Source organism: Oncorhynchus mykiss, chromosome 11, assembly GCF_057628025.1.
Source record: "Oncorhynchus mykiss isolate SJ-2025 chromosome 11, ASM5762802v1, whole genome shotgun sequence".
NCBI classification, from domain to species: Eukaryota; Metazoa; Chordata; class Actinopteri; order Salmoniformes; family Salmonidae; genus Oncorhynchus; species Oncorhynchus mykiss.
Genome location: NC_143032.1, coordinates 48,176,223 through 48,202,855, shown reverse-complemented (window position 1 = coordinate 48,202,855; position 26,633 = coordinate 48,176,223). Strand labels below are relative to the sequence as shown.

Genomic DNA, 26,633 nt, shown 5'->3' with positions numbered 1-26,633 from the left:
CAATAGTTTACTTCTGCCTGGCGGTTTGCCCCAAAATGGCAGTGGAGAAACAATTACATTGAAGGGCTTGTCCCAAAAAGGAGAGGGTTATGGGGGGTGTCAGGGAGGACAAAGATGATCTACTGCTCTACACAAAAGGAAACAGCACACAGACTGTACCATGACCAGGGTTTACAGGCCCTATTTGTGCTCTCAGTATAGGGACTGAACCACACGTTCTCAGAGATGCTGAGCATGTAGAGTTGAATGGACTACGTGTTGGCGCGCGCCGAGTGAATCACTCGGGTGAATCTTTTGCGTGTTGATGGGGAGAAATGGGAAATAGGAGCAGATCAATGAGAACCAGAGGAATACTGGACTGCAGAGAGACGGTATAAAGACGGACCAAAATAAAATACGATTGGCTCATTCACTAACAAATATACACCAAAAAAAAGATGGCCATTCACATTGCTTGAGAATCATTGAAATCCTTATGCGGTGAAAAGTAAATTAGCTAACTATATATAACCAACTTGCTTTTCATTAACGACACAGTTAGCATAATGGCACAGTTGTAACTTTAGTTTGTAAACTAAACGTCTTTCCTGTCTATTTCAAATTGCACCCTACCCTACCCCTTCTATCTCAACTCAAGACTTTCTTTTTTTTTACCGGGGATAGTTGGCAGCTATGGCAGCCGTGTATTGAAAGTGGCAAATCCAGAGTTGGGACATTGTAGGTTGTTTGTTGTAGAGCTGCTTTGTGACTCTGGTAGAGAACTGGTGGCTGGGTACCTGTTGGGGTGGGACGACGGCAACATGAACTGGAAGTCTACGGCACACGTCCCGTCCTGCAACTGGTGATGCTGGAGGCTGTTCAGCTCGTAAGCAATGTAGCCCCTTCGCACGTACACCTACAGGTAGGGGGCCACGATAGGAAAACCTTTTGAGCTCAAATCTACATCAGGATGAAGCCATGTCAGGTTTATATGCTGTGCACTATGCTCACCTCCAAGGCAGCCATGCACACCACCCGGTTAGAGTGGTAGAAGAAATTGGGCAAGACGTCAAAGATGGAGGTCTCAGACAGGATGAGTTTCTGCCCGAGGGGTAAAGAAATATTATCCTTCGGATCTTACGGAAGTACAAAAAAAACACAAAAAAAGCTGTTTTGGAGAAATCGTGACGCTCACCTTCAGGTTCTCTGGGCAGAACTGGTGTCCATACATGTCGATGGCAGACAGAAAGATGGACTCCACCTGGTTGTGCCTCAGTTCATAAGAGGGCAGATGGGAAGCGATCAAAACCTGAAAAATACACACGTGTCCATCAATAGTCAGAATGTTGTTTTGAAGCCACTAAACTACAATATGTAGTGCCCATCTAAGTGAATAACAGCTACCATCGTACCAGACTGACTGGGGGTCTTAGAATGTTGACGAGCGGTACACTCCGCTGTGCGAAAACATCATTCAGTACAAACAGTTGCGAAACGTACCTGTCTGGCACGCAGTGCCACCTTTGAGTTCTCCATCTTGTTGAGCTGTGTGAGCTCGTTCAGGATGACCATCAGCTCGTCTGCTAGGGTGGGGTCCCGCCCACACAGCTGATCCTATACGTCACCAGGGACACACAGCACACTCCCTATTAGCATTGGTGAGTCTTGAAACATGTCCCCGTCACCATCAATTGCCGATGAAGGAAAACTGCAGTGTTTACACTGAAGAAAACTACACTATTTTAAAAAGAGTGGTTTCATTATCCAGTGAAAGTCAATGAGAAAAACAGTTCGCAGGTTGACCCCTCCAAAACAGCAAAAACATTAGCGCAATGAAGTTTCCTTTATACTGAATTTATGTTTAAGCTTCATTTCATTGTTCTTCATCAAGTGGATGCGAAGTGGTGGGTGTGAGTGAGAGTGAGAAAGAAGAGAAGAGGAGAGAGAGAGAGAAGCCTTACGATGAGTATGGTGACCAGGACGTTCTTCTTGGAGACCTGAGCGTGAGAGAAGATGCTCTCCAGCACAGGGGTCATGTCAGGCTTGTACTGCTCCCTCAGGTTGATCACACACTTGTCGTAGTGAGCTGTTCACAAAAAGGGATAAAAAAAAAATAATGTGGCCATACAATGCATCACCGCGACATGAAACAAGTCATAAACAGCAGGATATCGTCTCGATTAGATCCACAGTGAAACACCAAAATCACCTTGCTGGAACTGCATCTCCACCTGAAGGTAACACTTGAGCAGATCCAGCACCACAGACTTCATGTATCCTCGGATTCCACTGCGGTACCTGCGGCAAATTCATCCACCCACTATTACAATCCAACATCCTATCTGAAGTCGTACATGTCATGGAGTGATGATTCAGGTAATGAAATAAGAGAAGTGCGACCTCTGCACCAGCTGGACGATACTCTGAGTGTTCATGAAGAACACTTCCCGGTCGGCCTTCTTCTGAAGGGTGGCTGCGTGGCTGTCCAAGATACAGGCAATCTGAAATGGATGGGAAACCAATTCACCAAGTGTACTGTAGAGCAGACCTGGGTTCAAATCAGGGGTTGGAACCAGACGTATTTTCCAATCGTTTCGTTCCGCTGTTCTGACCAGCATAATAAAGTTCTGAACCGGTTTGAACCAGAAAAAAAAGGGTACCCGTTTATATTGTTCCTTTAACTACAAAAAGCAACACAGTTTTGACATTTAGCGCATTAAATTACTCCACCAATCAGTGGAGATAGAAAACTGCTCTATAGACCAGGAAAGCTAGTTGTTTACAAGCTTGACTCATACAGACAAGTGCTGGGCGTGAGATGCGACTGAAATTCTGCAGGGTGGGGAGAGAGCGAAAGAGACAGACGGGCACGGAGGAGGCTTGGCTTGAAGCGCTGGGCATCACGATATGACTTGCATTATAATGCGTTTAGGATATTAGCAGTAGGCCTTCACTCAATTCCATAATTATTGATATACTACTAGATTCCTATATACTAGCGGCTAATACGGAGGAACCTTGTTCCCGGTTCTGTTTCCGTTCTTCAAAAAAAATCTTGTTATTTTCCAGTTGTTTTCGGGTTCTGTTCCCTGAACTGGTTCCAACCCCTGATTCAAATACACACATGTAGAAAAGTTTCAGATACTTTGAGCGTTGGCTACAGCTTAAGGCTAAGTCACCCACCCTCTGGCTCGGGAACTGGCAGAGCACCGAGGTGATGTTGCTGGCGTACTGAGCCATGACCTTGCGGATGGCCTTCTCGACGCTGGGCGGGATGCGGCTGGCTACGCTGGTCATTAACTCCTGGAGCTCCAGCAGGGGCAGCGAGGGGTCCCGCAGGGTCTTCATCAGGGTGTCCACCCACTGCTTTACCTGCAGGCAGGAGGGGGGGGGGGGAGACATGCTGCCATCACACACCCCAATATCACACCCCCGTCCCACAGCTTGACCGACTTCCCTATTCTACAGTGTGCACAAGGCATGCCATTCTATTGCCTGCGTTCCAGACACGTCTTTATAGAAATCATCCAAGAAGGACGTGGTTCCGGAGAACTTAAAGCACTTCTTTGGGACGTTGTGAGATCTGATCGTCTGCTAATAACGACAAACTGGAATAAAGCAGTAAGCCACTGTACTGGTACGCGCTGCACAGCTGCAGTGGGTGGAGGCCCTCACCTTGTTGCTGAAGTAGGGCTCGGTGAGGCAGTAGCCGGCCATGACCTTGACCAGGTTCTCCAGGACCATGTGGAAGACCTGGTGGAGCTTCTCCCCCACGATGGGCAGCGGCTGCTGGGCCGGGAAGGAGGCCGTGTTCAGCTCCACCTAGGAGACCGACAGGAAGATAGGGTTCAGATAAAAACAGCCTTCAAATGTGGTCCTGACCACCAAGCCACCCTGCGATTGACTGACTGAAAGTGTGTGATTTACATGACCTATGTTTTAGACGTATAGAATCATTTTGTGATTTGGATCGTATTAAATGATATTTCTTCAATAGAAAAGGCTGCCTCCTATAATAGCTGTATTAAAGGCTGCGCCCAAAACGGCACCCTGTTCCCGATATAAGCCAAGTGCAGTATATAGGGGATAGGTTGCCATTTCAGATGCAGAAAGAGTTGTATAGAAGTTGGTGAATGTGTGACTTGCTGGTTGAATGTTGCTGGGATCATCCAGGTCCAATCTTGCCACCACACAGCCAGGCTCCAGCACCGCCCCGTGCCTCTTCACGTAGTGGACACAGCCCGACTCCACCACCGTCAGCGTCATCACCATCTTCATCACCTGCAACCGTAACGCAGACCTCAGTCCGTGTGTACACACACACAACCAATCTAATGAGGATCTAATTGTCATACCCAAACTGGTACAGTATGTTCTCATGGAACCCTCTGCTCACCTCGATCTCCGCATATGAGTTCCCGGCGCAGATATGGCCTCCATCCTCCACCAGGTACTGCAGGAGTTTACCAGCAGAGGACGACCTCAGCACCGTGGGGTCCCTCTCCTTCTCAAACACACACGTCTTGTTGCCAACAGTGATGCGGTAGCTAGAGGGTTACAAACGCATACGTTCACGATGGAGCATCAACTCCCAAGTGAGACAAATGATGACCATTTTGAAAGTATCGATTTCATGGCCAGTCCATCCATCCATTCAGATTTGAGATGGACAGGAAGTCTCACCTGTCCACTTCCTCCTTCATGTAGGTGGTGTAGCTGCTGCCGTTGTAGGAGAGCAGGAGCCCGCCGTCGCTCAGCCGGTGGACGTCGATCTCGATGTCCGAGCCGTTCATGATGATGACGTACGTAGTGGGGGACTGGCGAGCTACCTGTCAGTCATAAAACACAGTTGGGGGTTGAATTGGTTGATAACTTCCTCTTTAGACACATATTCACTTAGTCATGCACTGACGTCAATGGGCGACTAAGTGAAACCATGACTGGTTAGGATTTGTCCCCGAGAGAATGAGGGAGTTCAGTCATGACAGAGAATGAGAGAGGTGTAACATCAGGTCCTCCTACCTTGAGGCAGTATTTGACCCCCTCGTAGATCAGGTCCACATCAACAGTATTCAGCAGACTGGCTGCGGGCAGCACCTGGCCTCTACAAGAAGACATTTCACATACTGGATTTAGAAAAGTACATAGCACAAGCATTAGAGTAATAAGACAGGCTAGGGAGACATTGAGATTCTCTTGCTGCTTACAGAGGTATTCGACCCCCCCCCCCCCAAAAAAATGATTTAAAACCATCGGATTGGTGTAAGTTGAAGTCGGAAGTTTACATGTGCAATTGCAAACCGTATGGCTGGTTTGGAGCAGTGGCTTCCTCCTTGCTGAGCGGCCTTTCAGGTTGTGTCGATATAGGACGCGTTTTACTGTGGATATAGATACTTTACCTGTTTCCTCCAGCATCTTTACAATGTTGTTTGCTGTTGTTCTGGGATTGATTTGCACTTTTTACACCAAAGTACGTTCATCTCTAGGAGACAGAACGCGTCTCCTTCCTGAGCCGTATGACGGCTGCGTGGTCACATGGTGTTTATACTTGCGTACTATTGTTTGTACAGATGAACGTGATGCCTTCACTAAATTTCTACCAAGGATGAACCAGACGTGGAGGTCTACAATTTTTTTTCTGAGGTCTTGGCTGATTTCTTTTGATTTTCCCATGATGTCAAGCAAAGAGGCAGTGAGTTTGAAGGTAGGCCTTGAAATACATCCACAGGTACACCTCCAACTGACTCAAATTATGTCAATTAGCCCATCAGAAGCTTCAAAAGCCATGACATCATTTTCTGGAATTTCCCAAGCTGTTTAAAAGGCAGTCAACTTAGTGTATGTATACTTCTGACCCACTGGAATTGTGATGGTAAAATAATCCGTCTGTAAACAATTGTTGGAAAAATGACTTGTGTCCTGCACAAAGTAGATGTCCTAACTGACTTGTCCTAGATGTCCTAACTGCCAAAACCATAGTTTGTTAACAAGTAATTTGTGCAGTTGTTGAAAAACAAGTTAATGACTCCAACCTAAGTGTATGTAAACTTCCAACTTCAACTGTACATATTTTACAGACACAGTATATTTTAAAATGGTTATCTTTTGTTTTTAGTCCTTCAGGTAGTTAGATCAGCCCAGCAGAGGAGTTGATGATGCCATTCTTACACTCCTCAACATGGCCTATAGACATCTAGAGGGTGCCAAATCCCATGTCAGAGTTCCGTTTATTGACTTTTCTTCTGCCTGGTTTTGTGGCTGTTGGACTTCCTGAGCCAGAGGTCACAGCGGGTCATAGTAGGTCCCCACGTGTCAGACATCACAGGCTCTCCTCAAGGATGTGTTTTGTCCCCACTCCTGTACATTAATAGTTGTACTAGTTACCATCCTGACAGACACCTCGTTAAGTTCACTGATGCATGATGATGGGAAACACCATGGCCCGGTCCTAAACGACTGTAGAGTGGCGTGACGAATCACACTTGGTCCTCAATACCAACAAGACCAAAGAGATGTGCATAGACTTCAGGAAGCGAGCAACACCTACCTCTGCAACATCTATCAGAGGTCAGAACATAGAGAATATAGAGGAATCTAAATATCTGGACTCTTGGACTATATGCTTCAGCGGAGTAAATGTACAGACCTGATATACAAAGAGAGTCAACAGAGACTGTACTTTCTCAAAAAGCTGGGATCTTTCAAAGTAGACAACTATACAGACTCTGTTTTACAAATCTTTCAATGAGAGGGTTTTAACTTTTTGTTTATTGTTTGTTGGTTTGGCACTGTCAGCCAGAGAAATATGCTGCCACAGTAAGCAAGGTACATGGAGTCAAACAAACAGGCCTGGAGGAGATCTTTAATGTCAGGGCTCTCCGCAAGGCTCACAAAATCGTTTTCGACCCAAACCACCCCCCGTACCTGGACTTTGAACTACTCCCCTCTGGGTGCAGGTATAGGGCACCCCTCGGCAAGAAAAACAGAATTAGACAATTTGTGCCAGGTGTGATATCCCTCCTAAATAGCTGGGGCTAATGTTCCTATCCACTCAGTAAGGCCAGCAGGTTAGTCTCTTTTTATTGGTATGTAACTGTTATGAATGTTGTATTGTCAATTAGTTTTGTTATTTAAATGCCACTTTAAACTGCGACAAAATGTCCCCAAGGGGACAATAAAGTCAGTAAAGTAGTACTCACCTTTCCAGTGAGTGCAGGAAGTCAGACATGCTCTTCCTGAAGCTGGCGTCCGCCACGTGTAACGCCCCACAGACAACGCCCAGCGTGGTGTCTGGCCTCTCTGCCTTCGGGGGAAAACACGCCACACACAAGCACGTTAGAAGATTTGTTTTTACCAACTGTTAGATTTACAGGATTGAAATGGTTCAGATTCACACTTCACAAGGGTGCTCTCTACCTGAACTTTATCAGCGATGAGATTATCCAGCCAGCCGGTGTCGATGTCGTTGTTCCTGAAGCTCTCAGTCTCCAGCAGCTTGATGAGGTACTCCACCGTGGTCCTGAAGTCCCCCCGGATACACAGCTCCTTCATGGCCACCACCATGTTCCTGCACCACCACACAGTAACCACCGCCACTATCACCACCCAGTTACAGCAAGACACCAACACACACCGTTAACTCATGCTGCATTCCAAACGGAACCGGGCCTAACCCATACACCCTAGTCGCTCCTGTAGATCTGAGGATTGGAAAAGTCTTACGATAATAGCTTCACCTTGCCTTCAGATTGGCCGGGTGGAATTGTTGCTTCCACCTATCCAATCCTCTCAGGTCTCCAGGAGTGGCTAGGAAGTAGGGGCTAGGGGTCGATAGAACCATCATCGGAAGGACTGATAGTCTAGTCTATGGCAGAAGGTAAGGAAAAACTCACGAAATGGCCTCCTCTCGGTTCTCCCCCCAGGAGAAACAGTGGCCGAACTGGGAGTCAGCAAACTCATGCAGACCCCCAGCAGCCCCCACGCTGAAGTAGCCCCACACGTTTTTACTGCTGCGGAAATTGAGCTCCTGCACCGTGCCCGAGCTGGGCTTGAAGCCCTGCGAGTTACAAGGAGAGAGGACGGGCCAGTTGTGAGCCTACAGAACCCATGCCATCGCTTGTTTAGAATGTGGCCGGCCAGCCCTGTAGAATTAAGAATGCACACCTCGTCTGGGTTCTCGCTGGTGATGCGGGCCGCGATGACGTGTCCCCGGGGACTGGGGACACAGTCGGGGGCCTCAAAATTGATGGTGGTGTCCCCCCAAGGCGTCTCTCCATACAGCACGCGGATATCTTTAATCCTGTGGAGGGGGATCCCCATGGCTATCTACAACAAAGGAAATTGACCCAGTTAGACCCAACATGGTCTATCTCCAATCAGTCCCTAGGGCTTCCAGAACATAACATCTCAACAACCACATTAATATGACATAGCAATTTCACTGAGACTGCGGAAAAATATAACCTGGAATGCAAAGGACCAGAGATTAAACCACGAGGCTGTGATAGCTAGGGTGTGACCCCTGACCTCTGGCTGAAGCGTACCTGGAGCTGGGCGGCGGGCAGGTTGACGTCTCCGATCATCTCTGTGCATGGGTGTTCCACCTGCAGACGGGGGTTGAGCTCCAGGAAGTGGAAGCTCCCGTCCTCAGAGAAGAGGTACTCCACAGTGCCTGCACTCACGTAGCCCACCATCTTAGCCAGCCGCACTGCATACTGACATATAGACATATAGAGAGATAGAGAGCTCATGTTCATTTGGCACCAAATGAAAAACAGACTGAAACAGGGATGGGCATGCCATTGTGAAACATTTTCCATTGCATGCCCTATCACTTTTAGTGTTCAAATGGAATATTAAATTGGAAATGGCAGAGAGAAAAGTATCTAAATGTCAAAGTGGAGAATTTAAAGATGAGGAAAGCCCCTCTGTGTCTCACCTGCTCCATGTGCTCGAAGGTGGTGGCAGATGCTATGGTGGCCGGGGCCTCCTCAATGATCTTCTGGTGTCTCCGCTGGATGGAGCAGTCTCTGCCAAACAGGGAGATGGCGTTGCCGTACTGGTCGGCGAGGATCTGGACCTCCAGGTGACGGGCATGCTGGGCCAGCTGCATGACGAAGATGGGCGAGCCGGGCACCTCCGCCTGCACCTGTGGATGGGGATCCGTCGCATGATTTTTGTTAGATAATTTACTAAAAACAAGTTCAAACACACACACACACACACACACACGCAGATACGCTGCGTTAAACATTGTCGACGACAACACCAAGTCGCACAACTCATTTCCTGATTGTGGTTCTTGGACACTACGTTCCCCAGCAGCAATGAGAATCAGCATACAGGTGTGTGGTGTAACAGTGTGACGACACAAACCTGTCTAAAGAAGCTGGCAAAGTCCTCAGCGTTGTCCACCTTCCGGATGCCCTTGCCCCCTCCTCCTTCTGACGCTTTTATCACCACCGGGTAGCCAATTCTGTCTGCTCCCTTTAAAGGAGAAGGCACATTGAAAATGAAAGGACATTCAGCAACCCTACCCTTAAAATCTAATTTTACTGTATAAAACCAACGCATTTCTTCAGTTTGCTCCACTATTCATGAACCTTGGTTTGTAACCGAATAGCAGCCATATTTTATTTTCTCTGGGAAAAGTACATTGAAATATATTGTTTCAGACATCTTTTAAAAAAAGGGCATTATTTCAAACAGAGGGATTGCCTAGAAAAGGTTGTCTCTGTGGTTTCAGCGTTAGTGAGGCGGGTGATGGCGTGGAGCTGCTTACCGCCAGTCCATCGTCAGCGTCACGTACGCAGCCGTGCACGTAGACCTCCGGAGGCACGCTAATCACGTGGCCCAGCCTCTGGTCGTCCTCTGTCCAGTCTACTCTCAGACCTACAGCACAGGCAGGAGAAAAATACATTTTTAATTTTTATTTATTTAACCTTTATTTAAACTAGGCAAGTCAGCTAAGAACAAATTCTTATTTACAATGACGGTCTACCCCGGCCAAATCCGGATGACGCTGGGCCAATTGTCCGCCGCCCTATGGGACTCCCAATCACGGACGGATGTGATACAGAGAGACCTCGCATTATACAAATACACTAATGACAGAGATAAACAATAGGCTGTGTAGGCACATTAGAATAATCATCAAAACCATGTAAACACGCCGCAACACAAATTTCAAAGTAGAGTTGGTCAACCATGGTTTGCCAGTGCTGTAATAAATTCATTATTTTACTATATCTTATGTGCTAGCTAGCCAGCCAATTTTAGAGACGTTATTCCATAATTGGTATATTGGCAGTTATTTAAAACAACATTCCTTTCAAACAATGCAGTCAACCCACAGCCATACACTGGTTGAAAACAGCTGATGATAGGACTTAGACAAGTTGTAAATGCAACAAGTACTGACACTGTATCACATAATAGCACACACAGCTTTCCATGAAACCAAAAATGTAGACATGCATGCATGGCTGTTTACATACAGTGCCTTCGGAAAGTATTCAGAGTAGAAGTTGACCGATTATGATTTTTCAACGCCGATACCGATTATTGGAGGACCAAAAAAGCCGATACCGATTAAATCGGCTGATTTTTTATTTTATTTATTTGTAATAAGGACAATTACAACAATACTGAATGAACACTTATTTTAACTTAATATAATACATCAATAAAATCAATTTAGCCTCAACTAAATAATGAAATGTGTTCAATTTGGTTTAAATAAATAAGTGTTGGAGAAGAAAGTAAAAGTGCAATATGTGCTATGTAAGAAAGCAAACGTTTAAGTTCCTTGCTCAGAACATGAGAACATATGCTGGTGGTTCCTTTTAACATGAGTCTTCAATATTCCCAGGTAAGAAGTTTTAGGTTGTAGTTATAGGAATTATAGGACTATTTCCCTCTATACCATTTGCATTTCATTAACCTTTGACTATTGGATGTCCTTATAGGCACTTTAGTATTGCCAATGTAACAGTATAGCTTCCAGAGCAAGGGGAACAACCACTCCAAGGCTCAGAGCGGGTGATGTTTGAAACGCTATTAGCGCGCGCTAACTAGCTAGCCATTTCACTTCAGTTACACCAGCCTCATCTCGGGAGTTGATAGGCTTGAAGTCATAAACAGCGCAATGCTTGACGCACAATGAAGAGCTGCTGGCAAAACGCCCGAAAGTGCTGTTTGAATGAATGTTTACGCGCCTGATACTTAGATACTTGTATGCTCAGTCAGATTATATGCAACGCAGGACACGCTAGATAATATCTAGCAATATCATCAACCATGTGTAGTTAACTAGTGATTAGGATTGATTGTTTTTTATAAGATAAGTTTAAAACTAGCTAGCAACTTACCTTGGCTTACTGCATTTGCGTAACAGGCAGTCTCCTTGTGGAGTGCAACGAGAGAGAGGCATGTCGTTATTGCGTTGGACTAGTTATGTTGTAAGATCGGATCGCGACCCGAGCTGACAAGGTGAAAATCTGTCGTTCTGCCCCTGAACGAGGCAGTTAACCCACCGTTCCTAGGCCGTCATTGAAAATATGAATGTGTTCTTAACTGACTTGCCTAGTTAAATAAAGATTAAATAAATGTGTAAAAAAAAAAATTTAAAGGCAAAATCGGTGTCCAAAAATACCGATTCCCGATTGTTATGAAAACTTGAAATGGGCCATTCCGATTAATCGGTCGACCTCTAATTCAGACCCCTTGACTTTCCACATTTTGTTGTTACTTTACAGCCTTATTCTAAAATGGATCAAATAAAAATAAATATTCAGCATTCTACACACAATACCCCATAATGACAAAGCCAAAACAGGTTTAGAAATGTTTACAAATTTATAAAAAACAGAAATACCTCATTTACATAAGTATTTAGACCCTTTGTGCATCCCGTTTCTACAACATGATTGGAGTTCACCTGTGGTAAATTCTATTGATTGGACAGGATTTGGAAAGCTACACACCGAGCAAAAAGCATGGTGGTGGCAGCATCATGCTGCAGGGATGTTTTTCAGTGGCAGGAACTGGAGACTAGACAGGATTGAGGCAAAGATGAACGGAGCAGAGAGGTCCTTGATGAAAACCGGCTCCAGAGCGCTCAGGACCTCAAACTGGGGCGAAGGTTCACCTACCAACAGGACAACGACCCTAAGCACACAGCCATGACAACACGGGAGTGGCTTCGCGACAAGCCTCCGAATGTCCTTGAGTGGCCCAGCCAGAGCTCGGATTTGAACCTGATCGAACATCTCTGAAGAGACCTGAAAATAGCAGTGCAGCAACGCTCTCCATCAAACATGACAGCTTGAGAGGATCTGCAGAGAAGAATGGGAGAAACTCCCCAAATACAGGTGTGCCAAGCTTGTAGCGTCATACCAAGAAAACTCAATGCTGTAATCACTGCTAAAGGTGCTTCAACAAAGTACTGAGTAAAGTGTCTGAATACTAATGTAACTGTGATTTCAGTTTTTATTTCTACTAAATTAGCAAAAATGTCTAAACCTGTTTTTGCTTTGTCATTATGGGGTATTGTGTGTAGATTTATGAGGGGGGAAAAACCATTTTTAGAATAAGGCTGTAAAGTAACAAAACGTGGAGAAAGTCAATGGGTCTGAATACTTTCCGAAGGCACTATCTTTCAGAGCCTATTTATACAGACTATTTGTATAAAACATGTATTAATTGAAATTATAATTATGACAATATTTTAGGTTGACAATAATTCTATATTTATTTTTCTGCGTTAAGTAAAATCAGGATTATGCCTCTTACTTCCAATCAGACAGGTTTATATTTCTCCCGGACCAATATGGCTGCCATTTTCACCCCATTCTGGAACTTTTGTGGGTTGATGGCATAGCCACTAGTAATTGAATGGGAGGCTCCCTATTCTACTTCAATAGCTTCACCTCATCCCCCTCATTCAAATTGAGATTACACTGCTGCCACATCGGCCACAGTTGGACAACAAAGACAGAGGCAAAAAGGCCCACGTTTTGCACAACAACGATGCGCAGAGTGTAGGCCTTGGAATTCAGCAAAGGACCAGGCTACAGTCGAAAGGCACTGAGGTTACCGTGTACAGTCGTGGACAAAAGTTGAGAATGACACAAATATTAATTTCCACAAAGTTTGCTGCTTCAGTGTCTTTAGATATTTTTGTCAGATGTTAGTATGGAATACTGAAGTATAATTACAAGCATTTCACAAGTGTCAAAGGCTTTTATTGACAATTACATGAAGTTGATGCAAAGAGTCAATATTTGCAGTGTTGACCCTTCTTTTTCAAGACCTCTGCAATCTGCCCTGGCATGCTGTCAATTAACTTCTGGTCCACATCCTGACTGATGGCAGCCCATTCTTGCATAATCAATGCTTGGAGTTTGTGGGTTTTTGTTTGTCCACCCGCCTCTTGAGGATTGACCACAAGTTCTCAATGGGATTAAGGTCTGGGGAATTTCCTGGCCATGGACCCAAAATATCAATGTTTTGTTCCCCCGAGCCACTTAGTTATCACTTTTGCCTTATGGCAAGGTGCTCTATCATGCTGGAAAAGGCATTGTTCGTCACGAAACTGTTCCTGGATGGTTGGGAGAAGTTGCTCTCAGAGGATGTGTTGGTGCCATTCTTTATTCATGGCTGTGTTCTTAGGCAAAATTGTGAGTGAGTCCACTCCCTTCGCTGAGAAGCAACCCCATACATGAATGGTCTCAGGATGCTTTATTGTTGGCATGACACAGGACTGATGATAGCGCTCACCTTGTCTTCTCCGGACAAGCTTTTTTCCCAAATAATCGGAAAGGGGATTCAGAGAAAATGACTTTACCCCAGTCCTCAGCAGTCCAATCTCTGTACCTTTTGCAGAATATGTTTTTAATGTTTTTCCTGGAGAGAAGTGGCTTCTTTGCTGCCCTTCTTGACACCAGGCCATCCTCCAAAAGTCTTCACCTCACTGTGCGTGCAGATGCACTCACACCTGCCTGCTGCCATTCCTGAGCAAGCTCTGTACTGGTGGTGCCCCGATCACGCAGCTGAATCAACTTTAGGAGACGGTCCTGGCGCTTGCTGGACTTTCTTGGGCGCCCTGAAGTCTTCACAACAACTGAACCACTCTCCTTGAAGTTCTTGATGATCTGATAAAAGGCTAATTTAGGTGCAATCTTACTGGCAGCAATATCCTTGCCTGTGAAGCCCTTTTTTGTGCAAAGCAATGATGACGGCATGTGTTTCCTTGCAGATAACCATGGTTGACAGAGGAAGTACAATGATTCCAAGCACCACCCTCCTTTTGAAGCTTCCAGTCTGTTATTCAAACTCAATCAGCATGACAGAGTGATCTCCAGCCTTGTCCTCGTCAACACTCACACCTGCGTTAACGAGAGAATCACTGACATGATGTCAGCTGGTTCTTTTGTGCGCAGGGCTGAAATGCAGTGGAAATGTTTTTGGGGGATTCAGTTCATTTGCATGGCAAAAAGGGACTTTGCAATTAATTGCAATTCATCTGATCATTCTTCATAACATTCTGGAGTATATGCAAATTGCCATCATACAAACTGAGGCAGCAGACTTTGTGAAAATGAATGTGCCATTCAAAACTTTTGGCCACGACTGTACTTACTAAACCTTAAATTATATTTTTCCAAAGGACACAAAGAGGCTGCATTTACACAGGCAGCCCAATTCTGATATTTTTCCCACTAATTGGTCTTTTGACCAATCACATCAGCTCTTTTTCAGTTATTCACATTATTTTATAGTTCCAGGGAGGGGTTTGACTGTCTACTTGACCTCTGATTGGCTGAGTTTGAGATCAGCCCTTCACATTTGAGTCCAAGTGTGAAAGAAGGTGTGGCTGAGTTAGGTTCTCTTCAAAACAAATTGTCAATAAAAGTCTGTACCTTCTTGGTGCAGTCACAAAACCTGTATCTGATGATTCTGTGTATTATTGAACTGCAAAATGTATTCATATTGCTAAAGTATTAGCTTTGATGATGTACCACAGACAAGCCATTCTTTCCCAACTCCTTTTAATTCCGGGCCTCGTAATAACCTGACAGTCCCTTACAATCATTAGTCTCAATATACAACCCACTCAGTAACCCAGTCAGAGTCCTAATACTGTATGTTAGGAGTATTATGTAGTAGGGGATAGGGAATGTGGCAGGGTTGTCTGAGGGTAAGGGTGCAGGCAGAGAGGTACATCACCTGATCCACTCCAGGGCAGGGTGGGGATGTCTGCGCTCTGGGCCACGATGGAGGAGGCCACCTTATCTCCCAGAGCCCACATGGCCTTACTGGGCGGCCCTGAGACACGCACCAAAAAAAAAATCAACAACGATATCTACATCGCAATGAATGGCGCTTGTGTTGTAATGTCATTAAACCTGAAATTACCAATGGGAAATCATTACAATCCAATAATCCACAAACGGCTTAATGCAGGGCTGTACCTAAGAAAGAGATTCCGTTCTTGTCCAAGAGCTCAGGTAGTTTGGGGTTCTCAGAGGCGTGACCCCACCCGGCCCAGACCCCCTATGAACAATAGAAAAAGCAGAGATCAGAGTCTGAGCCATAAAAATAGAATTACTTGATAAGACCAAAGCCCTAAGAACATGGGAATTTGACTGGAACCCTCATGGCCGCCGGTCCACTTATCATAGAACATTGTGACTTGATTTGGGATTGGGAATGTCTCTGTGGGTGAGAGTGGAGGAACACAGTCTGACCTGTACAGGAATCCTCTTGGCGATGTCTACGATCAGCTCTACATTGGCATAGTTGTTGTTGTTGGCTCCGCCTGGGACGGGTACATAGTGGTCCGCCATTTTGATATACTCTATAGAAGAGCCACACACAGACAGTCACGCCAGTTATTTTTCCAGAGGTTCCAGGGAAATGATTTAGATATTTCCATGGAGTCATTTAATGAAAATAATTTATGGCGTTTCCCGCTGTAGACTTTATCTCCAGATCTGCTGAGTGGCACAATGAGGAACATCCTTCTGGAACTGCTGCTGATGACCTGCGAAAACCTGTCTCACTGACCTGCGTTGGCTTTCAGGTCCTCAGGGGTGACCATCACCACAAAACGGATGGTCCTCTCGTTACGGAACATCTCGTAGGACCAACGGCGGATGGAACGCATACATTTGACCGCTGCTATGCCATTATTAGCTATCAGCACCTTGATAAAGAGAAATAGGTGGAGAGCAAAAGTGAAATGGAGAGAGAGAAAATAAAATAGTTTGAGAATAAACGACAATACTCTAGAACAACGTTGACGCTGTATTTTGGCTGCTTATTCTGTTGCACGTATATTGACGAGGAGTTCAGTAAAAAAAAAAAGTGAACATTTTGCGACACTCATCCAAAAGGCCCAGACAGACAGGGGCGTCTTACCTTATTTATGACCCGGTTGCCACCGAAGCGGGTGACAAACTCGGCTGGCGAGGCCACTGTGAAGTCTCTCTGCAGCTCCATTTTCCGGATCTCGCGAACCTTCTTCACCAGGTGTGGGTGAGACATGCTAGGCCTGGAGAAAAACAGACGAGTTGTTGGCGAAGACCACAAATGTGTCAATGCCTCATTTTTTGTCAACATTTCGTGTTGTAACCTACACTTTCATTTTGGATCCTAGTACCAACTCAAGCGAAACATCAAGCAACCGCTCATTTCTGTGATGTGACAAAACGATCATGTAAAGTATGTCCCGGTAAAATTGGACATAGGACTACTCGAAGAACATTCCCATCCAGCGCTAGCAAGTTACAATATGCTATAGGCTACTTGACTGTCCCAAGTGGAAAACCATTACCGAACTCAGTAACAAAACCCATAACAAGGAGGAAACAGCAGCATCGGTAATCGATGGACCATTACAGCAGTCAATTGCACTCTTCAGCGGGTAGCATCTGTGCTGTTGTTTCTCAGGTCACAAGTAAGTGCCCTTACCTTCTCTGTAAAAATCTTGTCAGCTATGCCAGGGACGACAACAGTAAAGCAATAGTTTTAAAAATGAAAACGCAAAGCAAACTCTTTCGTCTTTTAAAAACCTGCTGTATGTAAAATAGTGTGCTACAGCTTGGAAAATAAATACACGTGACTCTGGATGACAACAAATGTTTGTTTGCAACATTAGGGCTAATTTTCCTAAAGAAGTTAAATACGCGTCGTTTTATTTCCTTGCCGCAATACCAACGATATCACGATACTGCTATCGTCAGCCATATCCTACGCAAGGTATTCAGTCTACCGTGACAAATGTTTAAACTCCGCTACGATCTGACAGTTGTCAACACAACGCATTGCTAATCCTCTCTTACCTACCTACAGAGGTGTCTCAAAGATAGTGTGGCTCTGGTAATTCAATTCCTGCACACTGCAAGTACGCACGCATAAACAAGACTTCCCAGACCACAGAGCCAAGCAAAGGTTAACGTGTTATCAGCAAAAAGGACTTGTGTAACTAGGCTATCATTAGCAAAGAATTGTACCATCTCTCCATCGTGCCAAACCACCAATAATATCCATATTCATATGAAAAAGATAATGGAAACAATGACAACTTAGTGAGAATTAACCTGGAAATGGATTTCAAATTCTCAGTTTAACATGATCACTTAAATTAGTAGCCAGACTCATTCAGAAGTTCACTACCGAGAAAGAGCCAACACTCAACTCTATAGCCTACCAGGGAAGGGAGTAAGAGGAAGTCTAGCACTTCCACTGAACAGGCCATTTGATAAAGCATAAAGAGTGCTTAGGGAGGAATTTCATGTTGTTAGACCCCATAAATGACATGTGTCCTCTTATTTGTCAATGTTGTAACCTACAGTATTTAATTTTGTAACCTAGTACCTACTCAAGTGAAACATCAAGCAACTGGCACTCACACGTCTGTGTTGTGACAAATCTACGCATGTAAAGTATGTCCCGGTAAAGTAGGACATAAGACTACTAGAAGAAAATTCCCGTCCAGCGCTAGCAAGTTACAATATGCTATAACCTACTTTACTGTCCCAAGGGGAAAGCCCATCATCAGACTCTGCGACAAAACCCATAACAAGGAGAAGGAAACAGCGGCGACATTGTTAAAAATCGATGGACCATTGCAGCAGTCAGACAAAGTTTAGTCTCTAGGTAGGGTAGCAGCAGCTGTGCCGTTGTTGCTCAGGTCACAAGTTCCTTACCTTCTCTGTAAAGCCAAAGATCTCGTCAGCCATATTTTACACAGGGTGTTCAGCCTACCTAGATAGACGAATGTTCCAACTCGGCTACAATCAGACAAGATGTCAATAAAACAAAGTACTAATCCTCTCTGTTACCGTCAGGGAGGTGCGTCAGAGATAGTGTGGCTCTGGTAGTCACAGCACGTATAAACAAGACTTCCCAGACCACAGAGCCAATTAAGAGTTCACGTGTAATCAGCAAAAATGCATAGTTTATTTAATTACACACGCAAGGCCTGGCAGGTAATTTTACAATCTCTCCATTGTGCCAAACCACCAGTAATATTAATATGAACCAAGTTCATATGCAAAAGGTATGATACAATAACAGGGTTCAACATGATCACGTGATGACTTAATAAGTAGCCAGACTCCTTCAGAAACTCTGTCCACTTCATTGAAAGCTGACACGCGACATAAAACGATAGTGTACCAGGGAAGGGTTAAGAGGAAGCCTGCCACTCACTTCCACCATTTCAGTGAAGTTGATTCTAGTGGCTATAAATTATGACGATTCAATTATGGATCACTGAGAAAAACAATGTCAAGACCAGAAAGAAATCTGTACTCAGCAGTCTCCTCAATCCATATACAAATGAGAGTTGAAGCTATAGCTAGGCCTAGGGAAATCAAATATTAGGGACAGTTCACCCAAATTACAAAATGTTTAACATTTAAAATATGTAGGCTAAATGTTTTCAAATGTCCTACACAAATTATCTTAAAAGTAACTTCATTGAGATTTGGGATGATTTGGACTTTGTCCAGTGTGTCTTCTCTACAATTCCAGGGCATTGAGAAGGTGGAAGTGTGACCAAGAGGAGGAGACAACAACTGTAAACTCTGCCATAGATAACTCTTCTGGGTTCATACTTTAGGCACCCTACAACCGTGAGGACTTTTTGACGAGGGTCATGTTGTAATACCTATCAACTTAGCTTCACACACACTGCCTCCCTGGTATTAGGGTGTCCTGTATTCATGACAGCCCTAGTGGCCTGATACTTAAACCCAGAAGTATAGGGCCGCTAGGCGTTTTTCTGCTTTGTTGTCCTCTCTGAATGTATGGGTTCCTTATACAAACACCACACTCCCTGCGTACATGTGTTTTTTTCTAGTAGAAATACATCCATAACGTTCCGTTCTATCCTGTATTTCTATCTAATGGCCGTTTTGGGTATTTAATATTACCACAGGTGTCTGCAATTACCTCTGGCTCACTGCGTGGCCTAATCTGTCCCACTTTGTGGAGATATCCTCTGATGAAGGTCTACTGATCGAAAGCTCAACTAGAATGAATTGCTGTTACTCCGGATGATTTTGGACAAATTTAAAACATGCTATTTCAGCCCTCAGGCAACCAGCCTAGCCAAACTTCTGAAAGACATTACATGTGCCTAAATAACAAGTGCGCGTGCAGTGTAAGTCACAATCCTGGCATGGCCAATGAGTAAAATGTTGACAAACATCACTAATGACACGGGGTAGTGTTCACTGGGCGCCACAGCTCATTCTTCCTCCATCCAATCTAAAATGATCCGGAGGATGGAAAAGTTTGGCATCGCAATTCCATTGCTTGGCTTGCCAATGTTCTATTTCAGTAAGGGCTGAAATGGGGGGGAGGGGATATTCAGTTAGACTATAGCACTGTAGGATTGCAGGAATTCAAGCCAGAAGTCAAAAGAGTTACAGTACTTTGGGGTTTCATATTCCTGTGATGAAAGTGCACTTGTCAAGCTCCAGACATTCTGTTTGGCTAGTTTTGCAGTCTTTCAACTCATCAGAGCCGACATCTGACTGATAATGGACACGATAAGAGTGACGCTGAGACTTTTCACTTTAAAATATGCCAAGCAAAAACTTGATGGCAACAAACCATACACCTATTTGCAGAAGGCTTCTTGTAACAATTGACACAGAACATTTGACTAACAGAATGACAGTAAAATCTCTCACAGTTTATGAGACCAGGGCCTTGAAGTTAGAGCCGACAAGGTAAAAAATTATACTTTTTTGACCTTAAGCAGGGCACTTGACCCTAATTGCTCCAGGGTCGCCGTCAATAATGGCTGATGCCTGGCATGACCCCACTCTCCGAGGGTGTCTCAGAAGGAGTTAGGAAACAGGACAACAATTAAGATTCAAAAGATGTCTGCAGAAACAATGGGAAACATTGACTTTGTCCACTGTTCCGCAAAAATAGTTCCCTTCCTCCATTTGGGCTTTTTAGATGTGGTCACCCCAATTCCACCGGTGAAAACATTGCTACTGCAGCATGTTAAAGCTTGGGGTGCCAAACTCATTCCATGGAGGGCCTAGTGTCTTCTGGTTTTAGTTTTTTTCTTTTCAATTAAGACAACCAGGTGAGGGGGGGATCCATACGGGAACCAGGTGAGGCTTCCATCTCCCTACATGGCAGATTGGTTCTGATGTGTGAATAGCGGAGTTCAAATCTGAGACCAAAACAATAAGACCTTCACCAATCCCTTCCTCTCAGCTGAGCCACAACCTCCCCTCTCCAGTCACACAGGCAGAGCAAAACATTCTTCACCCACAGACTCACATGGAACGGGAACAGAGCACCGCAGTGTTTGTTTAGACGCGTTTTGACAGTCTTGTCTGATATCTCTCTCACTCACACACACACACACACACACACACACACACAGAGGGTGCATCAATTATCATTAAAGTTAAATACAAGTTGTCCCTTCACAAACCACCAAACTAAAGCTTATCATAACCTTCATGCACATTGTAAACAAAAACTTGAAGGTTAATCGTTTCATGTAGCAATTTTGCAAACTGACTGAAATTGCCAAAACATAGTTGTGTAAGCCTACACAGTAGCATGATGTCAGTCAGTGCTATTCACAGGCCTATGCTACTTCTTAATATTAGGAAAAACAAAAGGCTTATTTACAAAAAAACAAAAAAAAACACGATAAATTCTCAGTAAGTTCTTACCTTTCTCCTCTTTCAGCTTCACCTCCATGGTAATTCCTGCACAAGTGGCTCAAGTCTACAAACAAGTGTTTAATACTTGGCTCAGAGTGGAATGGGGCGGTCAAAGAAGTAGACTTAGATAAGCTTAGCTGACCAACTACCCCAGATATCCATCACGATATCACCAAAAAAATATAAACAATAGCTCCTCGTGGCCTATACCTAAAGGCCACGTACAGCAAGTCAAATGTATTTGCAGAGACCTTCCAAGGGCGGGATTAAGGTTTGTCTAGCTACCATACAATACGTCGTCGTGTGGCCCTTGGGACTCGGACCCTGGTTCTCAAGGTCAGTCAAGAGACATGTTCCATTAATAGTGCAGAGACGTGAGGCATGCGACAATAATACAGTTCACTGTCAGCGGCATGATGTGGTCAGGCGATCACAGGCAGGCTGGTTGTTTGGAGACAGAACACAAGGCAGCAATCATACCACAATGTGGTTGGCAAAGTTCCACTCAGGCCTGGCCAACACTTGGTCTCGCCTGTTGGGCAACAACGCACTCTACTGTCAGTGAGAGGCTACTGCACTGACAGGTACCCTCACCTCACTAGTCAATGAGATACGAGCTAATTTGCTCAATGGTCCATTTATTTATTCATACTGGGTTACTGGAGCAGGCACTTGCATTCACCACCAACACATTCTGAACAAAATACATTTCAGATGTCACCCGACTAGAGAAATTGAGGATGTCTAAACTGGTTCTCGATTATGAAAACAAAAGTTAACTTGAACTAAGGGGCAAAACAACATTGCATTGGCCTACCTCATGCCAGGGGAGGTGGTGGTTAACGTTACTGATTGAACTTGCTGTGGGGGGGAGAAGGCGGTTGAGGTTGCTGATGCAGTTTGCCGTACGGTGGAGGCGGTGGCCTCGGAGGAACTCGAACCTGTAGGGGGTTTCATGGTCAAAGGCGGCTCGTCATCTGATGAATTGTCCTCCGATGCCCCCAGGATGAACTTGAGACAGGCTCGTCGAACCTCGGGGCCTGAGCTAAGCTTGGGTCTGGTCGTTCTACTGGGAGGTTGAGGAACGACGAAGGGAGATGGTTGGGTCTGTGTGTACTGCTCTGTCATCCCCTCTGAAGAGGCCTGAGGAGGCTGGGAACCCCCTGCCCTGGGTATCATGGGTCCCTCAGAGGGGTCAATGTGGGTTTGGGGACTGTTGGCCCCACTGTCTGAGGTAGATGATGCAAGAACCATTGGTGTGGAGTGTTCAACAGGAGCAGGGGTGTGTACAGCTGCGGTGGGACCATCGGCCGCTTGCATCTCCTCTTGTGCTGCAGCTGCAGAGCTTCCACACCCAGTCGGAGTTTCCACACCTTGGTCCAGCATCATCTTGTCCTTAATCCTCCAGAGTAGCCACAATACGAGCAGAAATCCCGAGAGTAGAAGTGGGAGCATTCACAGACATCCTCTTGAAACTGCAAATCCATGAAAAGAGAGAATTAACCTAAGTATGATTCTAATCCAAATGTCGTCACTGTACCAACAAGGAAATTAATATTGATTCAAAATGAATTATGTGACTGCCTCAGATGTAAGGAATTCTATCAAGTGAACAAGCAATTGTTACTAGAGGTCGACCGATTAATCGGAATGGCCGCTGATTTGCAGATTAAAAAATATATATAAGTACACCTTTATTTAATCTTTTCAACTAGACATGTCAGTTAAGAACACATTCTTATTTTCAATGACGGCCTAGGAAGGTGGGTTCAGGGGCAGAAGACAGATTTTCACCTTGTCAGCTCAGGGGATTCAATCTTGCAACTTTACAGTTAACTAGTCCAACGCAATAATGACCTGCCTCTCGTTGCACTCCACAAGGAGACTGCCTGTTACGCAAATGCAGTAAGTCAAGGTAAGTTGCTAGCTAGCATTAAACTTATCTTATAAAAAACAATCAATCATAATCACTAGTTAACTCCACATGGTTGATGATATTACTAGATATTATCTAGCGTGTCCTGTGTTGCATATAATCTGACTAAGCATACAAGTACCTAAGTATCTGACTGAGCGGTGGTAGGCAGAAGCAGGTGCGTAAACATTCATTCAAACAGCACTTTCGGGCATTTTGCCAGCAGCTCTTCGTTGTGCGTCAAGCAGTGCGCTGTTTATGACTTCAAGCCTATCAACTCCCGAGATAAGGCTTGTGTAACCGAAGTGAAATGGCTAGCTAGTTAGCGTGCGATAATAACGTTTCAAACGTCACTCGCTCTGAGCATTGGGGTGGTTGTTTCCCTTGCTCTGCATGGGTAACGCTGCTTCGAGGGTGGCTGTTGTCGTTGTGTTGCTGGTTCGAGCCCAGGGAGGAGCGAGGAGAGGTACGGAAGCTATACTGTTACACTGGCAATACTAAAGTGCCTATAAGAACAGCCAATAGTCAAAGGTTAATGAAATACAAATGGTATGGAGGGAAATAGTCCTATAATTCCTATAACTACAACCTAAAACTTCTTACCTGGGAATATTGAAGACTCATGTTAAAAGGAACCACCAGCTTTCATATGTTCTCATGTTCTGAGCAAGGAAACGGTAGCTTTCTTACATAGCACATATTGCACTTTTACTTTATTCTCCAACACTTTGTTTTTGCATTATTTAAACCAAATTGAACATGTTTCATTATTTACTTGAGGCTAAATTGATTTTATTGATGTATTATATTAAGTTAAAAGTGTTCATTCAGTATTTGTCATTATTACAACTAAATAAATGTTTTTTTAATATTTTTTTATATTGTATTTTAAAAATCGGCCGATTAATCGGTATCGGCGTTGAAAAATCATAATCGGTCGACCTCTAGTTGGAACACTGCTGCAGGGACTTGCTTCCATTCAGCCACAAGAGCAATAGTGAGGTTGGGCGTTTACGCCTGACTCGCAATTGGCGTTCCAATTCATCCCAAAGGTGTTCGATGGGGTTGAGGTCAGGGCTCTGTGCAGGCCAGTCAAGCGCTTCCACACAGATCTCGACAAACCATTTCTGTATGGACCTCGCTTTGTGCATGGGGGCATTGTCATGCTGAAACAGGAAAGGGCCTTCCCTGAACTGTTGCTACAAAGTTGGAAGCACAGAATTGTAATTGTATGCTGTAGGGTTAACACTTCCCTTCACTGGAACTAAGGGGCATAGCTGAACCATGAAAAACAGCCCCAGACCATTATTCTGCTGCAGGGCCAAGGAAACACATTTCCTGAAGCTCCCGACGAACAGTTATTGTGCTGACCTTGCTTCCAGAGGCAGTATGGAACAAGCCTGTTACAACCGAGGAGACCATACGGGCTACTCGCTTCAGCACCCGGCGGTCCCGTTCTGTGAGCTTGTGTGGCCTAACACTTCGTGTCTGAGCCATTGTTGCTCCTATACCTTTCCACTTCACAATAAGAGCACTTACAGTTGACCAGGGCAGCTCTATCAGGGCAGAACTTTTACGAACTGACTTGTTGGAAAGGTGGCATCCTACGACCGTGCCACATAGAAAGTCACTGAGCTCTTCAGTAAGGCCATTCTACGGGCAATGTTTGTCTATGGAGATTCCATTACTGTCTGCTCGATTTTATACACCTGTCAGCAACGGGTATGGCTGAAATAGCCGAATCCACTAATAGGAAGGGGTGTCCACATAGTGTACCTAGTAGTGTACCTTGTAGAAAATCAGATATACAATCTGAATAGATTAGTCTTTCTCTCAATGCTTTACCAACATTATACAGAGAACTGACTATGTGGAGGTTGCCCCAACCACTGATCAAGGGTCAGTTATCTTCTTAGGTCTTTATCCTGCTAATTGTCAAGGTCAGGGAGTAATGTAATCTGATCCTAGTTCTGTGGTAAAGGGCAACTTCTACCTCATAATGAAAAGGACAGTCTAAAAGCACTAGACACAAATAGGCGGTAAAAAAACAATCAGCCAAATATGCTGTCTTGACAGTGCACGAGGTAGCCTGTAAATTACTGTATAATTAACCCAAATGGAATCATTTGCAGAAAAAAACCTTTTGCAGTGTTTTCGGGGACTAGGCTACATGGTACGGCAGAGCGAGGCAGGCTTTTCCTTCACTACTACCTTGTGACCAGTACACAACCGGTCTCTGGCAGCTGAAGAGAGAGAACCGAGTGGGTTTAATTCACAAGTGGGTTTTATTCACACATGAGCACGGCTGACAGCTGTCCTTGTCCCATATGGGGGAAAGGTCAGCCGTGAGGGAATGGAGTGGGGAGGGAGAGGGACAGACAAGTCATGTAAACAACAGTGGTATAGGATGAAGCACAGGACGAAAGGGCCAAATGATACCATGTCACATAAAAATACAAAATAAAAGGCATACTCTTCTCTGCCAAGTTTGAACTTCGAAGTGAACAGGCTCCTGACTCAGAATACTGGAGGGCCATTTCTAATATATGCTTTCCTCTGACATGCTTGAGTAGATTGTTATGTGCTCAATGCTCTGATTTCTAAGTATGCCCATGCAATAGTTTAAGTTTATAAAACATCAGACTAGGTCAGAAGTGATACTCATCTCATCAATATTTCAGATGGGGTAGTCTACAAAAGTACTAACGTTAGGTATCTCGGACATTGATTACAGTAGACTATCAAATCTCTGGATTTGGTGCAAAAACATTTTTCAGGGCCAATTCTACACAATATCACACAAATGTGGATGGATAATCCTGGATCTCAGGCCTAGGCTACATGTCGCATAAAGTTTCAACTCCCCAATGCTAAAATAGGCAACAATATATAGTAAACATTCCTAACCAAGCTGGGCATTGACTAGTTATATGGAAGCAAGAATAGCCTGGCTAGCTAGCTACACTCTTTACCGCGTTTTTGAAAGCCAACTATTGTCCGATGACTATGGTTAGTTCAGTACTGTAGCTAGTTAACTAATTAGTTGTAGGCTTACCTCTACCGTCCATTGCAGCTTTATTGGGCGTGTTGATGCTAACAATTGTGATGTCGACTAGCCACACGCGTGCAACAGATTAACCGTTTACCGTTTCGGAACCAAACGGAAGCAACAGAGAAACTGGAACGACCGAACGAAACAGGGCGGGACCTACCTGAATATGTCCAATTGAACCTCTCGTTTTTGTTACAAAACGTTTTTCGTTTTGAGTAAACGGTGTCAAAGAGTACACATCTTACTGTCTTATTATTATTATATCTAGCTACATCGCATGCTCACGTTGGCATGATTCATGTATTCGACAAGAGTAGATTTATTTCTAGTGAGTGGGCTAACGTAATAAATCTTGAGGTTCGGGGTCGCGATTGTTGGCATAGTTACTGAGGGGTTTCGATTATCGTTCAGGTCACGGGCCATAGACGGCGACCTGCGGCTCAACATAATCGAATTCGCAACATGTTTAGCTCGCTAT

The 26,633-nt window shown here is 44.6% G+C and overlaps 1 protein-coding gene across 18 annotated transcripts in view; it reads right to left on the bottom strand.

The window, feature by feature from the left end:
* acacb (acetyl-CoA carboxylase beta) overlaps positions 1-26,543 on the bottom strand; it is a 43,743-nt gene extending 17,200 nt beyond the window's left edge. For 6 of the 18 annotated variants that reach the window (XM_090190248.1, XM_090190250.1, XM_090190252.1 and 3 more), the window contains exons 1-28: positions 26,159-26,489; positions 22,006-22,663; positions 16,402-16,534; positions 16,048-16,186; positions 15,729-15,838; positions 15,453-15,534; positions 15,208-15,306; positions 9,761-9,870; positions 9,355-9,465; positions 8,918-9,127; positions 8,523-8,693; positions 8,143-8,304; positions 7,872-8,035; positions 7,396-7,546; positions 7,179-7,282; positions 5,002-5,083; positions 4,663-4,808; positions 4,376-4,526; positions 4,126-4,260; positions 3,655-3,801; positions 3,163-3,351; positions 2,380-2,480; positions 2,189-2,277; positions 1,941-2,065; positions 1,480-1,593; positions 1,175-1,288; positions 991-1,080; positions 777-895 (exon numbers count right to left, since the gene is read on the bottom strand). In XM_090190248.1, coding sequence (XP_090046374.1) covers positions 777-895; positions 991-1,080; positions 1,175-1,288; positions 1,480-1,593; positions 1,941-2,065; positions 2,189-2,277; positions 2,380-2,480; positions 3,163-3,351; positions 3,655-3,801; positions 4,126-4,260; positions 4,376-4,526; positions 4,663-4,808; positions 5,002-5,083; positions 7,179-7,282; positions 7,396-7,546; positions 7,872-8,035; positions 8,143-8,304; positions 8,523-8,693; positions 8,918-9,127; positions 9,355-9,465; positions 9,761-9,870; positions 15,208-15,306; positions 15,453-15,534; positions 15,729-15,838; positions 16,048-16,186; positions 16,402-16,534; positions 22,006-22,643 — 3,986 coding nt within the window. In that variant the 5' untranslated portion in view covers positions 22,644-22,663; positions 26,159-26,489. Of the gene's footprint in view, positions 1-776; positions 896-990; positions 1,081-1,174; positions 1,289-1,479; positions 1,594-1,940; positions 2,066-2,188; positions 2,278-2,379; positions 2,481-3,162; positions 3,352-3,654; positions 3,802-4,125; positions 4,261-4,375; positions 4,527-4,662; positions 4,809-5,001; positions 5,084-7,178; positions 7,283-7,395; positions 7,547-7,871; positions 8,036-8,142; positions 8,305-8,522; positions 8,694-8,917; positions 9,128-9,354; positions 9,466-9,760; positions 9,871-15,207; positions 15,307-15,452; positions 15,535-15,728; positions 15,839-16,047; positions 16,187-16,401; positions 16,535-18,191; positions 18,534-21,197; positions 22,664-26,158 lie in introns of those variants that run through there. The other 12 variants (XM_090190249.1, XM_090190257.1, XM_090190258.1 and 9 more) reach the window with 6 other exon arrangements.
* Between the last annotated feature and the right edge of the window lie 90 nt (positions 26,544-26,633).